This window comes from Sus scrofa, chromosome 14, assembly GCF_000003025.6.
Source record: "Sus scrofa isolate TJ Tabasco breed Duroc chromosome 14, Sscrofa11.1, whole genome shotgun sequence".
NCBI classification, from domain to species: Eukaryota; Metazoa; Chordata; class Mammalia; order Artiodactyla; family Suidae; genus Sus; species Sus scrofa.
In genome coordinates this window covers 43,380,391-43,398,263 of record NC_010456.5, presented here as the reverse complement: position 1 = coordinate 43,398,263, position 17,873 = coordinate 43,380,391, and the positions used below count along the sequence as shown (strand labels likewise).

Below are 17,873 nucleotides of genomic sequence, written 5' to 3'. Positions count from 1 at the left end.
TCCTGTGCTCACAAGGGACAACATAATCCTTTCGTTTAAGGCTAATGTTTCTCCTTGTTTCATCTTGATCCTCTTCTTATCTAAGCATTTCATCGCATACCTAGAAACATAAATATTATTGAAAGATCTACAGTGAAAATTTATCTAAGCTGATTTAAACCATACACATCATACTCAAGGAAGTTTCTAAAGATTTGGGAAGTGTTTTAAAGAAGCAAAAGGCTTCCTAAATATGAAGGAAATCTGGAGTTCCTGTCGTGGCGCGGTGGTTAACGAATCTGACTAGGAACCATGAAGTTGTGGGTTTGATCCCTGGCCTTGCTCAGTGGGTTGAGGATCCGGCATTGCCGTGAGTTGTGGTGTGGGTTGCAGACGTGACTTGGATCCTGCGTTGCTATAGCTCTGGTGTAGGCCAGTGGCTACAGCTCCAATTAGACCCCTAGCCTGGGAACCTCTATATGCCACGGAAGCGGCCCTGAAAAGACCAAAAAAAAAAAAAAATGAAGGAAATCTGAACAAAGTGGAGGTGTCAGTCAGTAATAACTTACCAATATTAGTTCATTCATTGGGATGAGTGTCCCATACTAAAGTAAGATGAGGATACTGGGTATGGGGTACATGGGAATGCCCTGGACTATTTTTGCACTTTTTCTGTAAACTAAAAATTATTCTAAAACAAAAAGCTTATTTTTTAAAAAATCAAGCACTAATTAAGATATTTCTATCATTATATGAATTGACATTTCAGTTAATTAAGAGCATAAAGTAGATGGATATCAAATTTGGAGGATTTTGTATTTATCACAACTGTCTATTTCTACTCCATGTGTGGGTGTGTGTGTGTTGTAGGGGGTTGTACATACAATATTTAGCAGTTAGGAATTATGAATTCAGCAGTGGTCAAGACTTTCTAAGAGTGTAGGGTGTGAGACTCTAAAACATTGATGATGAACCAAATGGGAAGGGAAAAGCATGGGTGCAAAAGTCTGTGTTCTCAAATGCTACTTTATTGATTTGCTTTTGATCTAAGCTTAAATTGCCATATTTCAAATAATAAAAACAATCAGGAAAATTTTTATATTCAAGTTATATTAAAGTTAGTTGAGAAGAAACAGTTGACAATTTAAGGTTTTTGAAGATTTAGAACTAACTCATATTAAGGAAATACAGACACATAACTCCGGATACTCTTCAATCACAGGTTAAAGAAAGCAGATGCTTTTACAGCAGGACATTTTTACCAGGGTTGCAGGGGCTTGAAAATTCTGTGTGACTATAAATTCCCACTGATGTACTTCATGATACCCAAATATATCAGTTGTCTGACTGTGGTAGGACACACGAAATCCACCTATTTCTCACAGATCATAATTTGTAACATTATGAGTTATAGCAAAACAGAGATAGATGTTCAAATTTGACATTTTTATCCATTCTTCTAGACGTCATATATGACAAATCCATGGACAAAACATTAATTAGGGATCGAATATTGAGAACCCCAGACATGTGCTCTTGAAATACTTAATATTTACGACAGAGAATTTTTAAGATGCCTCATGCAACTTCTATCACTGTTCTCTGCCGTGACAGTGTTTAATAAGCCCTCTACATGTCAGACCAGAGAAGGCAGCATCCATAGTTCTTGAGCCCCTGAGGGCAGGGGGCAGGTCACTGTCACTGGCTACCCAGAGGCTACCAAGGTCATACTCAAGGATTCACAGGAACTGAGTGTGGCCACTTTCTAACTGTGTGACTCCTGAGAAGCGTCTACTCTTAACTATGAGACAGAAGACGATATACCATGGCCTATGGTTTCCGAGAGTCAGCTATGACCATAAATGTGTATGAAGAGATAAATTGATACTGTTTACTCCTACATCATCACGTGACAGACTAGGTATCCTCAACACCTCGACAAGTGGCTATGACGAAGTTAAACTAAAACTTAGTGAAAGGTTAACAAACGACAGATAAAGATCATCACTGAGGGTCAAGAAGCCCACCACACAGTGCAGGTGGGGAAGGGACATTTTATCAGGGAGCTGGGTTGTAGGGGACTCTGTCTACTAATACCTACCACAGGGCAGGCAGGGTTCCAAATGTTTAATGTCTTATCTCACTTAATTCTCACAACAAGGCAGATGCTTTTCTTATCTCAATAAGAAAAACACAGACTTTGAAGGCTCAGAGAAAACACAGACTTTGTTCAGGCCAGAGAGTGTGGATCTGATCTATGATGTTGGGACCCAGACTCTGGATCACTAGGTACCCTGTCTCCACTTGGCACCAGACTCCAGACATGTGGGTGCTGGACAGTGAGTTCGCCCCGCATGGGGTCCCAAAGCAGGAAGAAGATCAGTGGGTGCCAATTAGTGGTGCAAATTAGTGGAGATAATAAAAAATGTGCCAGTGCTTGGGCCTGTGTGGGGATGGGGAGGGCAGAACTTGATGCCAGGACAGACCAGGGCAGAGGCTGCGTGATGACCCAGGGGAGTCTCTGGGGCAGCGGTGGGGGGTGGCAGGGGCTGAATGAGGGGACTTGATTACTCCTTCTCACACCGACTCAAGGACTTTATAAACCAAGCTTTACAGAGGATTCCATCTAACACGCCCATTACATGATCAAACTGGTAGTTCTGGGTCCAGCTAATATTCTTCCATTCTCTTTTGCTTTCAGAAGTAAGTTCACTTAAACTGCTTCCATATTAAAAAAAATTTTTTTTATCCCCACCGCTGACTCTCCAGAAGACTTTGACCCCTGGCTCATGGGCACTGAAGTGCTTTACATCAACCTCTTCCAGGACAAGTAACTGAGACGAGGGATGGAGTTTCAAGGCTAGGACCCTTGTGGAAGAGTGTCTCACTCGTTCACATCAAGCTACTGTCTATGGGACCAATGTCCCCTGGAACACTGTTTCACCCCAAACTGCACATGCCAAGTCAAGTCACAGGTAGGTCATTATTCAGAAGGGAATGGCTCTTCCCTGCAAAGCCGACAGTTCTTTGCAGTCTGATCGACTGAAGGGCTCTGCATAACATCCCTTCTTGGCCACCTCTGGACTCCTGGCCCTTCACCGATGGCCTGAACCACTGTGGCTCCTGACACAGTTTCTGGTTACCTTCCCATTTAGCATTAAGAGGCAGAAGTTCCAGATGATTTCATTTACTATGCTTTACAAAATACAGCCCGATTCCTTCTGAGGTAAATCACTTTAGCAGTAAGATCATGGGCTTCCATAACTCTCTGTAGGGATTTTCTTTTGATGTGAGCATGAAATCCTCTTAATATCCTCAGCAAAATACATGCATGTAGAAAGCTTACATTTTCCCGGTGTCTGCTTTCCTGCAACCATATACTTCACCGAATCCTCCTCGTCCAATAATCCTATGGACGCTGAAATCATTCATGGTCAACTGTGAATTCAAAATGCAAAATGGGAATGTAAAGCTGCATAAAAACCATGGCATTGTTTTCATGCAAAACATATACAGTTATCAAAAGCGATTCAGATGCAGGGGTCCGTCTGAATTTCCGGGACTGCTTCGTCCAGCTGAGAGATGAGATGCACAGGTGGCAAGACATTCTAGAACCTCCTTTTATGCAAACTGCACAAAATGCACACCATGGAGGCAAATGGGAAGATGACACAGCAGGAGCCCAGTTTCCTTGTGTTTCTAATCCCACTAATCTTAGATGATAAGATGCACACGGTGAAGACAAGGGAGGGCAAACATTCCAGGCAAAATAAAAAAGAAACCTCAGTTACTCTGAAGTCTAAAATTTAGGAACAGTCCAGCAATGCCAGGAACTGTCATGGCAGGAAAATAAGTCCACATCAAGGATATTTATGTTTTCTTAACAGTGGGCCATATGATCAGAAAGCCCAACAGACGCTGGCCATGTGACTTTTTTATCAATAACGTCAGTGAGTAGCAAGGACTCATGCTAGGCATGTGAGCGGGAAGCCAGACCAAGTGTCAGTAACTTTAATAAAGAGGCTTTATTCATAAGCACTTTCCTTTTGTCAATAATATCTCAGCAGTGCCTTCCTTCTTCCTGAGGAGTTTTCAGAGCATTAGATGGTACAAAGGCAGACAGTCCTATGCTAATGGTAACAGGCCATCAGACAACAGCAAAAGCCTATTAGTTTTCATGTCCTGGCCAATGAAGGGTCCTGGCCAATGAAGGGTTTCCTCCAGACAGTGCTTAACACATCATGTCTGCAGCCAGGCAGGGGCATCTGGCCCTCAAGCTTCATGTTTGGTGCTCAGAGGACATAAGAACATGAGGACACCAGGCTGGCTACAGGAGCACAGGTGCGAGAAAGATCCACAGCAGATGGAAGGCATTAAAAAAATATATGTTATTGTCTCTTGCTTCTAAATCCTATAGGGAAATGGGATGGAGAGGGGAGGTTAACAGGAAAACAAAACAGAAAAACCAACTCTGTCCCTTCTTCGACAGTACCGTTAAAGTTAAAAACTCAAAAAAAAAAAAAAAAAAGAATCTAGTTATTTCTTTTTCTCAATTGCAAACCAATGTGAAGGGAGAGCATAAAGGAAAAGGCAAGAATGTAGGCTCTGAAAGCAGGTCAAAAACAAGGCCTGAAATTACTGACATTGGAAAGCTAAAAGCAGCAACACTAAGGGGATACATGTTAGACAGTGGCCTGTCTTTGGGGGCTGCTTTTATCATTCTCAAAATAATAAAAAAGATCAAACTGTGGCCTAGTAAAAGATCACCATTATTTTTATTACATGACTACATCTAATAATAATAAGGAAAAAGGCCGGGGGTGGTACTTTACTAGGATGGCAAAGGGCACGGGCATACAGGAATCACATTATGTATGAGACTTGCATTTTGACTACTATTTCTATAAAGGGTCAGTGATCACTTAAAATATCCTTTCTCCTATAAATAAATGCATTCTTATAAGAATGTGAAAAAAGAGAATTAAAACTCCAAGTGTTTACAGTTGGGGATGGGAGGATGAATTCTTCATGCAGAAAGCTGTAAGCAGGACATCTGTTCAGGCAGAGTACTACCCTTGGGAGTACGCTCCCGAATAAAATATTTTCTCACGAAGTTGAGCCAAAGGAAGTCTTTATTTAAAAAAAGAAAGAAAAAGATGATACTCACATGGATATTCAATTCTACGTTTTTCCACTGACAAAATCTAGTGAACTTGTCACTGAAAAAGAATGTTAAGGAATTATTAAAAAGTTAACTTGATTTAAAGAACAATGTTCTAAAAGAAACTAGAAGCGTATTACTTGTGCTGCTTCTCAGACGGAATATGTCTCCGTAAACATTTTTTCATAGAGCATTTACCCAGTATTCAAGGCTTTATTTTATGTTTCAAAATGAAAACTTTGTGTTTCTCCTTTAACTGTCATTATACTATGGCAACATCTTTATCTGAATCAGCGTCAACCAACAGACAGGTAACACAAGCCGCACAGGTAAGTCAATTTTAATAATATATTTGATTTAATCCAATATATCAAAAAGTTACCATTTCAACACATGATCAATATAAAACTTTTCTGAGATAGTTTACACTCTTGTTTTTGTATTAAGTCTTTGAAACCTGGTGTGAATTTTGCATTTACAGCCCATCTTAATTCAGCCTGTCATATTTAAAGAGTTCAATAGCTACATGCGGCTAGTGGCAACCATATGGGACTGTGCAGATCTAAGTGGTTAAAAAAAAAAATGTTTACAGGAGTTCTCGCTGCAGTGCAGTGAGTTAAGGATCTTGTGTTGCTGCAGCTGTGGTGTAAGTTGAAGCTGTGGGTTGGATGCAGTCCCTGGCCCGAGAACTTCCATATGCCAAGGGTGTAGCCAGAAAAAAAAAAATTAATGTTCATGAATAATTATGGGGTAGAAAATACTTAAACAGTGCTTATTATGTGCCAGGCCCTGCTTGTTTACTCCTCTCACAACGCAGTGACATGGTACTAGGATGATTCCCAACTTCCAGAAAAGACCACGGTCACGTAGAGAAAATGGATGGAGCCACATCTGAACCCAAACCAATGTCTGCCTCACAAAGATACAAAGAGTGCAGCAGAGAAAGCCCCAGGTGAGAAGCAGAGGATGGAGTAAATCACCCTGCACTAAGAGGCTCCCACAGGTCACTCCACTGCTGGAGGGTGGTTTTCTCATTCATGAAGTAAGAAAAATGTCACTCCCATATCTATTTAATAAAGACATTACTTTTACTCCTTTTTAAAAATTAAAAAAAATTTTTTGTGGCCACACCTGTCGCATATGGAAGTTCCTGGGCCAGGGATCAAATCCGAGCCACAGCTGCACTAATGCTGGTTCCTTAACCCACTGCGCTGGGCTGGGGATTGAACCCATGCCACTGCAGAGACAATGCCAGATCTTTAACCTGCAGCACCACAGTGGGAACGCCTTGACTCCCTTTTTAACTTAATAAGCAACATATCGATAAGGCATGTGTTTTAAAATATTTTTCAGGAGTTCCTATTGTGTCTCAGTGGGTTCAGAACCTGACATGGTGTGCGTAAGGATGTGGGTTTGATCCCTGGCCTTGCTAAGTGGGTTAAGGATCCAGCATTGCTGAGAGCTAAGGTACAAGTCACAGATGCAGCTGGATCTGGTGTTGCTGTGGCTGTGGTGTAGGCCAGCAGCTGTCGCTCTGATTTGACCCTATACCTAGCCCAAGATCCTCCATATGCCACAGGTGCGGCCCTAAAAAGAAAAAAATATATTTTTTGAAAGAGATGCATTCAGATTAAATACTCCTTAAAAGCAAAGAACAGCCTTGATGGTTGTTGGATTGCATCTAACCCCTGGCATGATTCCCTGCACAGGCACAGCATTTGGGGTTCTATGAATGAATGAATGAGTAAATAAATTAATGAATTTTTTAAAAAAGAAGAAAGGGAAGGAGGGAGAAAGGCAGGAAGGGATGGAGGTAGGGAGCGAGAGCTCATGAAGTACCAGATATAGGTATTAGCAGCACTATAACACGATGCCTTCAGCCATCCAAATATCCCCATTCCCTGAGGGAGTCATCTAATAGGCTCTCTAAGGATATTTTTAAAATATTTCTGAAGCTAATAATCCAATTAAGAATTAAAGCAGGGAGTTCCCATCATGGCTCAGTGGTTAACCAATCCGACTAGGAACCATGAGGTTGCGGGTTCAATCCCTGGCCTTGCTCAGTGGGTTAAGGATCCGGTGTTGCCGTGAGCTGTGGTGTAGGTTGCAGACTCGGCTCAGATCCCGTGTTGCTGTGGCTGTGGTATACGCCGGCGGCTACAGCTCTGATTAGACCCCTAGCCTGGGAACCTCCATATGCCGCAGGAGCGGCCCTAGAAAAGGCAAAAAGACAAAAAAAAAAAAAAAAAAAAAAAAAAAAGGAATTAAAGCAGAAGAACTGGTGATTACATAGCGTCTTTTCTCAAGGAATCTGAAATGATGTTGAAGAAAGTTTCACTGATCCTCCTAACATCTCTATGAGGTTGGTTAAAATAAATTTTGAGTTTCTGAGAGTTATTTCAAATCGTTTTTTTTAAAGTATGTTGTGTGCAAGAGATGAAACCACATTGGGGCGTATAGATCCATGACTGTTCATCTGAATTCACTAGGTGTGGTGGGTAGTGCCTATGCTCTCTTCTCACAGATTCTGGAGCTCAGAGCTGGCAACGGGGCAGTGATCTGGTGTGTTTTGGGAACTTGTAAACTAGCCGGGGAGAGTGAACAACCAGGGAGAGAGTAGTGTCCTGCCGGCCAAGAGGAGAGTTGAGGAGAATCAACCTGCAGCCATCCCCTAGGTAAAGACCAGAACACCTTCAAACATACATTTTGCCCTTGAAACATGGGTTTGCTGTGCCAAGCTCTTCTTTAGGAAGTATGGGTGGCTCCCAGGTCCAGACTCAGTTGTGTGTCCATGGGATTCCCGGCCACTATCTACTTACCAGAATGGGTGCTTCTGGATAGGGAGGGAGGAACCGGGGCTGAGTAGAGAGCGGAGCTTGGGCAACAAGGGGCTTCAGAGAGCCAGAACCCTCGCAGGTGACTTACAACAGCCTCAGAGGGAGAAGCAGAGATTAAAGACACAAAAATGATGGGGGTGCAGTGAGGGTGGGCAGAGCAGTGTTTTTAACTCGAATCCCTTATCCCTTACTTGGGCTTTAGACTACTGAGCGATTTGATGTTCACCATCTGGCCAAGGCTCACCAGCCTCATCCTGAAGAAGGAAGGCCTTCCTCCTAGATTCAGCCCTGCCAGGAACTTAACCCTGGGTCCCCGCTGGGCCTCAGATGGCAACGAGACAGGTCCAGCACGGTTGCAGACTTCCTCTTTATTTCTTTATTATCAAACTGCAGTGGAGCCACCAAGAAAAATATCACCTTCACTCTGAGGCCCTCAGCATGAAAGGTCCTGGCGATGCTGAATGCTACAATGTTCTAGTTATGGAATGCCTGTGCTTTGCAAAATCAAAACTCTAAACTCTTGTCCTGATAATAGGTTTTTTTTTAATGATAATTTGAGAATGTTTTAATACAAAAAGAGCCAAAAATTACACACATATACATATGAACGAACTGACCTTATAATTAATTCATTTATATAAAATGGCAATGGTTTTGTGTATGCTTGCCTAAAGTGCAAACAGCTTCACTTAAATTTTCTGTGACAACATAAGTAAATGGTTAGGGGAAGTGGGGGAAGGATGGATTGGGAGTTTAGGGTTAGCAGAGGCAAGCTATTACCTAGAGAACAGGTAAACAATAAGGTCCTACTGTACAGCACAGTGAACTATATTCAATAAGCTGGGATAATGGAAAAGAATATATATATATATATATATATATATATATAATGAATCACTCTGCTGTATAGCAGAAATTAATACAACATTGTAATTCAACTATACTTTAATAAAAGAAAAAACGGGAGTTCCTGTCGTGGTGCAGTGGTTAACGAATCCGACTAGGAACCATGAGGTTGCGGGTTTGGTCCCTGCCCTTGCTCAGTGGGTTAAGGATCTGGTGTTGCCGTGAGCTGTGGTGTAGGTTGCAGACGTGGCTCGGATCCTGCGTTGCTGTGGCTCTGGTGTAGGCCAGTGGCTACAGCTCCGATTCGACCCCTAGCCTGGGAACCTCCATATGCCGCGAGAGCGGCCCGAGAAATGGCAAAAAGACAAAAAAAAAAAAAAAAGAAAAGAAAAAACAGGAGAGAATGGTTAACTCAGCGGTAGAAAGTGACATGCTGGATACACAGTGCAGTTAACGAGATCTCTTCCTCAATTTTAATTACCAACCCCATTTGTCCCCTCTCCCTCAAGGATCACACAAAGGCTGGATTGACCCAAGAGTTTGGGAAAAAGTCAGATTTTTAAAAAATTTTTTAAATGATTTTTTTTTTTTTTTCCCATTATAAGCTGGTTTACAGTGTTCTGTCAATTTTCTACTGTACAGCAAGGTGACCCAGTCACACACACACACATATATATATATACATATATATATACATTCCTTTTTCTCACATTATCATGCTCCATCATAAGTGACTAGATATAGTTCCAGTGCTATACAGCAGGAGTCCCAGTGCTATACGACAGGAAAAAGTGAGATTTTAGAATCAACATTAAGGTAGGCAGCCCAGGGCTCAGTTGAATCTCAGCCCTGAGGCTTCAAACTGTCCCCTCAGTTAGATTCCACTGCTTTTTTTGGCAAAAGTCTCTGCCCTTGCTCAGAAAAGTGTAATCATTTGTATGCAGATTAGTTTCCCAAAGTATTCACTCTACTCCAGATAAAATTATCTCTTGAACTCTGGAAGAATGATAACACAACTTTTTTTTGTTATAATTACTTTAGTTCTGTGAACATGTGGAGAGAAAAAAAGCTGCACTGAAGCATTTGTTCTTAAAGGGCAATTACTGAACAGCTGTGGTTGCTCCAGAGATGAGGCACAATCAGCACGTCAATTGTCTAGAAATTAGCCGAGTTTATGGAAAGAAGCACAGTTGGCATGCATGCAGATTTGGGTTTTTGGGGGGCTAATTTTTTTTTTTTTTTTTTTTTTTTTGGGCTGTGCCCACAGCATGCAGAAGTTCCTGGGCCAGGGATTGAATCCACACCACAGCAGTGACAACACCAGGGAGCCTTAACTGCTAGGCCACCAGGTAACTCCCAGATTTGGTTTTTGAAAGTCTGACTCCAAAGGTGTGTTATCACAGAGGAACACTCAGGATTGACTCTTAGGTGCCTGAGAAACAAATGAGCACTTTTATAGGCATCACGGAAAATTTTCAGAACTTTATATGAAAAGCATGCTCTGTAGTTTGAGTAACCCAGAGGGACATATCTACCAGGTACATTAATGATGTATATGACTATACACATTTGCCGATACCCAGAAATTCTACTACACAAAGAATCAAGAAGATTCTTGATTTTGAGCAGCATAATTTCAATGTATAAACAAATAAATTAGATATAGAGTAATGTTTGCATTGGCAAAAGTGTCCCAATAAGATACTTTTAATGTTGAGGTTCCCTAGTTTATTTAAATTTGGGACCATTTTGAAGCAAGAGAACTAAAGGTCAAAACAATATTAAGGTATCAAAATACTAAATCATAAAATATAGAGGAGACAATCTCATGCAAGGCCTGGCACATAGCACCTGCCCAATAAATGCTTGTTGAATGAGTAAATTAGTGCACATTTTAAGGATAGTACTTATTGGGTAAAATGAGATTACACATACGCAGTATAAGATTTTGCAGATACACTAATATATATTAATATCATGTTACATGTCAAATATATCTCAGTAAAAAAAATTATATATATATATACATATATATATAAAGCTTCATACCTTTCCATAAATTTTTGAAAAATGCTGCCTCGAAGACTTTCACAAATTTCTTCTATGTATGGCTGTAAAGAATGGGAAAGAAGTTCCACATTGCATCAGTAGGAACGTGTTCAAATGAAAAACACAGATGGATGAGACTCAGATGAGGTGAGGTTTCCAATTATGCCACACACCTACATCTTATACTCGCCCTTCTTAGCTCATGTCCAATTGTCACCATTGGATTCATGGTCATGATAATTTACTTTGCAATATAACCTAGGCCACTCAATGTCACGTTCCATGAAGGTAAAGACAGGTCTGTCCCATGTGCCACTACATCCCTACTGCCTGACATGGCTCCTGGCAAGTCACAGACACATCTTAAATGACAAGAGTTAGCGCCATGGACAGGTGATCCATGAGGTCCCACAGAAGGGCCCATGGCTCGTCATCATCTTGAAGTTCTCAGTGATTTCTGAACAAGGCCCCCACAATTTTCCTTGTGTGCTGGGCCCTGTAAGTTATGTGGTACATCTCGAAAACAATATAGTGCAGCCTATAAGTTACTATTAATTATACGGTTACTATTAATGACAACTACCGAAATGATTAGCATTAATATTGAGCTTTAAAGATGAAAAGCCAAGGGACCCATGGAGTACCTTTTTTTTTTTTTTAATGAGCTATTCCCAAGGTCTTTGAGCAAGTTTGTGGCTAAGTCAGGATTCAGGCCAGGACTCCTGTCTCACTTGTAAAGTGCTCTTTTCCCATGGAGAACAATCTACTTCAATTTCATGCCACTTTACACATTAACAAATAAAACTGCATAAACTTATTTTCCATGAGATAGACTTCAAATCAAGAACTACAGAAATATCAAGTGCCAACATTTCACAGCTCAGCCTAGATTCAATTTGATAGTTTTAGAAAACATCTTGATACCCTAGACTCAGTGAATGATGCAAATTTAATGTTTTCTGTGTCTTCATAGAGCATCCTGAAAATTTACAAAAGAGAAGGACCAAATCAGGAACCATCCAAGGCATGTGATAAAAAAGGAAGCCTGTAGAAGCCACAGACACCAACACAAGCAGTGAAACAGCCGCAGCTTTCCTGGAACCTTAACTTCCTGCCACAGGGCTAAGCTAGCCTCCACCGTCTGGCAGGGCTATTGCTGTCCTGGGCAGGGCATTGGACCTGGTCACTAAAACCAGGTGGACTTTGTTCCCTCTTTAGCAACAGGGAAAGCTGAGCTTCTTTCTGAGGCCCCTTCCAGCTCTGAAATCCTATGTTTCTATGATGACATACAATAAGGATCATAGCCAAGTCTTCTAGATACTAAAGACTTGGGGCCACAAGTCTTCAGAGGTTCAAAAGTCATCAAAAGACAAAACAGATCAAGTGTTAAAAGATGTATGAAAAAGCTAAATTTATCTATGACAAATTTTATATTTACAAAAACTGTTATGTGAATTTTTTTTCATATTTTATAAAACATCGTGGCGTTCCCGTTGTGGCTCAATGATAATAAACCCAACTAGTATCCACGAGGATTCGGGTTTGATCCCTGGCCCTGCTCGGTGGGTTAAAGATCCAATGTTGCCATGAGCTGTGGTGTAGGTCACAGATGTGGCTTGGATCTGGCATTGCTGTGGCTGTGGTGTAGGCTGGCAGCTAGAGCTCTGATTCAGCCCCTAGCCTGGGAACTTCCGTATGCTGCAGGGGCAGTCTTGAAAAGACAAAAAACAAAACAAACACAAAATCCTGTGCTTTTGCTAACAAAAGACAAAGTTTACTATAAATTCTTAAGACTAGATATGATATATCACACTGTCACTTTTCAATAGGTAGAAACACAAAATATGTCAGGTAAACAGAACAAAAGCCAGAGCTTAATAGTAGGTTCATGAGAAAACAGTCTCACCTCTCTGGTTCTCAGTTCCCTTAATCTGTAAAATGGGATAGTTCACAACTAATTTGTAAGGCTGTTGTGAGAACTTACTAAGATTAAGAACACTAAGAGCCAAGCACAGAGCCTGGCACATTCTAGGACCCTAAATGTAGTCCTGGTCCCCTCTCGACTCTCGCCATCAAATGTACAATTACTTATGTGCAATTAGTTATTTCTAAAGTTGATTTTGCAAAAGAACAAAAATAAATAAATAAAAAGCATTTTCTATTTACTTTCAGATCTTTTTTTTCACTACCTTCTTCTCCTTGATCAGAAATTTCAATGCAGGCATCACACTTCCTGATTTCAAAAATAAATATATACATATATATATATATATGTATATATTTATTGCTTTTCAGGGCTACACCCATGGCATATGGAGGTTCTCAGGCTAGGGGTCTAACTGGAGCTATAGCTGGCAGCCCACATCACAGCCACAGCAATGCCAGACCCAAGCCATGTCTGTGACCTCCACCACAGCTTATGGCAACACTGGATCCTTAACCCAATGAGTGAGGCCAGGGATCGAATCCATAACCTCCATGATGGGAACTCCCTAAATATATTTTAAACCTACAGTAATCACAATAGTGTGGTACTGACATACAGACAGACATTATGGACCAATGGAACAAAAAAGAGTCCAGAAATAAACCCACATATCTATGGTTAACTGACCTTTGACAAGGGCATCAAATACACACAATGGGAAACAATAAATGGTGTTAGTGGAGTTCCTGTCGTGGCTCAGTGGTTAACGAACCTGACCAGGAACCATGAGGTTGCGGGTTCGATCCCTGCCCTTGCTCAGCAGGTTAAGGATCTGGCATTGCCATGAGCTGTGGTGTAGGTCACAGACGAGGCTCGGATCCTGAGTTGCTGTGGCTCTGGTGTAGGCTGGCGGCTATAGCTCCGATTAGACCTCTCACCTGGGAACCTCCATATGTCACGGGAAGTGACCCTAGAAAAGGCAAAAAGACAAAAAAGAAAAAAAAAGACAATAAATGGTATTAGTAAAACTGGACACCCATATGGAGAATGAGACTTACCCTGACCCTAAACTCACACCATATACAAAAATCAACTTAAGATGAAGTAAAGACTTAAATACAAGACCTGAAACCATACAACCACTAGAAGAAAACACAGGGGAAAAGCTTCTTGACACTGGTCTTAGTGATGACTTCTTTGGCTATGACATCAAAAGCTCAGGCAACAAAAACAAAAATAGACAAGTGGGACTGTAGTAAACTAAGAAGCTTCTGCACAGCAAAAGAAAACAATTAACAGAGTGAAAAGGCAACCAATAGAATGGGAGCAAATATTTGCAAACCATATATCTAAAAAGGGGTTAATATCCAAACTATATAAGGAACTCCAAAAAACTAAATAACCCAATTCAAAAGTGGGCTAAGGACCCTAACAGACATTTTTCAAAAGAAGTCACACAAGGGGCCAACATGCATATGAAAAGGTGTTCAACTCTATACAGCAAGAATATCATTTAAAATAGAAGGGGAAATAAAAATTTTTTCCAACAAACAAAAACTTAAAGAATACAGCAACACAAAACCCAGGTTAAAGGAAATATTGAAAGGGCTTCTCTAAACCAAAAAAAAAGGAAGGAAAGGGAAGAAAAAAGAAAAGAACAAAAAAAAAAAAAAAAGAAGAAGAAGAAGAGAAAGAACTAGGACTGAGGAAACTGCAATCAGAGAGCAGTCACTCAAATAAGCCAGCATACAGATTTAATCATGAACATGCTTCAAACAAAATAAAATTAAAAAGAAAAAAATTAAAAAGAGTCATCAAAACCATAAAATGTGGGCAAGGGATGTTAGGAAGTAAATAACCCTTTTTGTTTGTTTGTTTGTACGTTTCTCTTCTTAATTTTAATATAGTAATGAAGTGTTTGAACTTACAGGACCATCAGGCTAAAACACACAATTATGGGAAGAGGTTAGCATACTTAAAAAACAGGGCAACCACAAGCAAAAACCAAATATTGCATTTGCAAAAAATGAAAAAAAAAATACTCTCAAGCAGATAATAACAGGAGACCATCCAACCAAAAAAAAAAAAAAAAAAAAAAAAAAGAAAGAAAGAATGGAAAGAATGGAGAACCATAGAATCAACTGGAACACGAGGTTCAAATGGCAATAAATAATCATCTATCAATTATCACCTTAAATGTCAATGGACTGAATGCCCCAATCAAAAGACACAGAGTGGCTGGGTGGATAAAAAGGCAAAAACCTTCAATATGCTGCCTACAAGAAACTCACCTTAGGACAAAAGATACATATAGATTGAAAGTGAAAGGGTGGGGAAAAATATTTCACGCCAATAGACAAGACAGAAAAGCAGGAGTCGCAACACTCATATCAGACAAAATAGACTTTAAAACAAAAGACATAAAGAAAGACAAAGAAGGACACTACTTAATGATTAAGGGATCCATCCAAGGAGAGGATGTTACTATCGTCAACATATATGCCCCAAATATAGGAGCACCCAGATACATACAACAAATATTAACAGACATAAAGGGAGATATTGATGAGAATACAATCATAGTAGGAGACCTTAATACCCCCCTCACATCAATGGACAGATCCTCTAGACAGAAAACCAATAAAGCAACAGAGATCCTACAGGAAACAATAGAACAGTTAGACTTAATTGATATCTTCAGGACACTACATCCAAAAAAAGCAGAATACACATTCTTCTCAAATGCTCATGGAACATTCTCAAGACTCGACCACATATTGGGACACAAAGCTAATCTCAATAAATTTAGGAGTATAGAAATTATCTCAAGTATCTTCTCTGACCACAATGCCATGAAATTAGAAACCAACCATGGGAAAAGGAAAAAGAAAAAACCTACTACGTGGAGACTAAACAACATGCTACTAAAAAACCAATGGGTCAATGAGGAAATCAAGAAGGAAATTAAAAACTACCTTGAAACAAATGATAATGAAGACACAACCTCTCAAAATCTATGGGATGCTGCGAAAGCAGTGCTCAGAGGGAAATTTATAGCAATACAGGCCTTTCTCAAAAAAGAAGAAAGATCCCAAATTGACAACTTAACCCTCCACCTAAATGAATTAGAAAAAGAAGAACAGGAGTTCCCGTCGTGGCGCAGTGGTTAATGAATCTGACTAGGAACCATGAGGTTGCGGGTTCGGTCCCTGCCCTTGCTCAGTGGGTTAAGGATCTGGTGTTGCTGTGAGCTGTGGTGTAGGTTGCAGACATGGCTCGGATCCCACATTGCTGTGGCTCTGGCGTAGGCCAGTGGCTACAGCTCCAATTAGACCCCTAGCCTGGGAACCTCCATGTGCCGCGGGAGCGGCCCAAGAAAAAGCAAAAAGACAAAAAAAAAAAAAAAAAAAAAAGGAAAAAGAAGAACAAAAAAGTCCTAAAGTCAGCAGAAGGAAGGAAATTATAAAGATCAAAGAAGAAATCAATAAAATAGAGCCTCAAAAAACAATAGAGAAAATTAATAAAACCAGAGCTGGTTCTTTGAAAAGGTGAACAAAATTGACAAACCCCTGGCCAGACTCACTAAAAAGAGGAGAGAAAGAACCCAAATAACCAAAATAATAAATGAAAAAGGAGAAATCACAACAGATACAGCAGAAATACAAAAAACCATAAGAGAATACTATGAACAACTATACGGCAACAAGTTTGACAATCTGGAAGAAATGGACAATTTTCTAGAATCTTACAGCCTGCCAAAACTGAACCAAGCAGAAACAGACCAACTGAACAGACCGATCACTAGAAATGAAATTGAAGAGGTCATAAAATCACTCCCTACAAATAAAAGTCCAGGACCAGATGGCTTCACAGGTGAATTCTATCAAACATATAAAGAGAAATTGGTGCCCATCCTCCTTAAACTCTTTCAAAAGGTTGAAGAAGGAATACTCCCAAAGACGTTCTATGAGGCCACCATCACCCTCATTCCAAAACCAGACAGAGATACCACCAAAAAAGAAAACGATCGGCCAATATCATTGATGAATACAGATGCAAAAGTTCTCAACAAAATCTTAGCCAACCGAATCCAACAACATACCAAAAAAATTATACACCATGACCAGGTTGGGTTCATCCCAGGTGCACAAGGATGGTTCAACATATGCAAATCAATCAGCATCATACACCACATTAACAAAAAAAAAGTCAAAAATCATATGATCATCTCAATAGATGCAGAAAAAGCATTTGACAAAGTCCAACATCCATTCATGATCAAGACCCTAGCCAAAGTGGGTACAGAGGGAACATTCCTGAATATAATCAAAGCCATTTATGAGAAACCCACAGCAAATATAATACTCAATGGGGAAAAACTGAAAGCCTTCTCACTCAAATCTGGAACAAGACAGGGATGCCCACTCACACCACTGCTCTTCAACATAGTTTTGGAAGTCCTAGCCATAGCAATTAGACAAACAAAAGAAATAAAAGGCATCCATATAGGAAGAGAAGAGATAAACTGTCACTGTATGCAGATGACATGATACTATACATAGAAAACCCTAAGGACTCAACCCCAAAACTACTTGAACTGATTAATAAATTCAGCAAAGTAGCAGGATATAAGATTAACATTCAGAAGTCAGTTGCATTTCTGTATACCAGCAATGAAATATTAGAAAAGGAATACAAAAATACGATACCTTTTAAAATTGCACCTCACAAAATCAAATACCTTGGAATACACCTGACCAAGGAGGTAAAGGACCTATATGCCGAGAACTATAAAACTTTAATCAAAGAAATCAAAGAAGATGTAAAGAAATGGAAAGATATTCCATGTTCCTGGATTAGGAAAATCAATATTGTAAAAATGGCCATACTACCCAAAGCAATCTACAGATTCAATGCAATCCCTATCAAATGACCCATGACATTTTTCACAGAACTAGAACAAACAATCCAAACATTTATATGGAACCACAAAAGACCCAGAATCGCCAAAGCAATCCTGAGAAACAAAAACCAAGCAGGAGGCATCACTCTCCCAGACTTCAAGAAATACTAC

At 40.1% G+C, this 17,873-nt stretch overlaps 1 protein-coding gene across 3 annotated transcripts in view; it reads right to left on the bottom strand.

Moving 5' to 3' along the window:
* GRK3 (G protein-coupled receptor kinase 3) overlaps positions 1 to 17,873 on the bottom strand; it is a 140,372-nt gene that overhangs the window by 47,363 nt on the left and 75,136 nt on the right. For all 3 annotated transcript variants that reach the window (XM_001924379.7, XM_021073437.1, XM_013982990.2), the window contains 4 exons: positions 10,873 to 10,934; positions 5,147 to 5,198; positions 3,326 to 3,417; positions 1 to 100 (listed from right to left, as the gene is read on the bottom strand). In XM_001924379.7, the coding sequence (XP_001924414.2) occupies positions 1 to 100; positions 3,326 to 3,417; positions 5,147 to 5,198; positions 10,873 to 10,934 (306 nt within the window). The remainder of the gene's footprint in view (positions 101 to 3,325; positions 3,418 to 5,146; positions 5,199 to 10,872; positions 10,935 to 17,873) is intronic.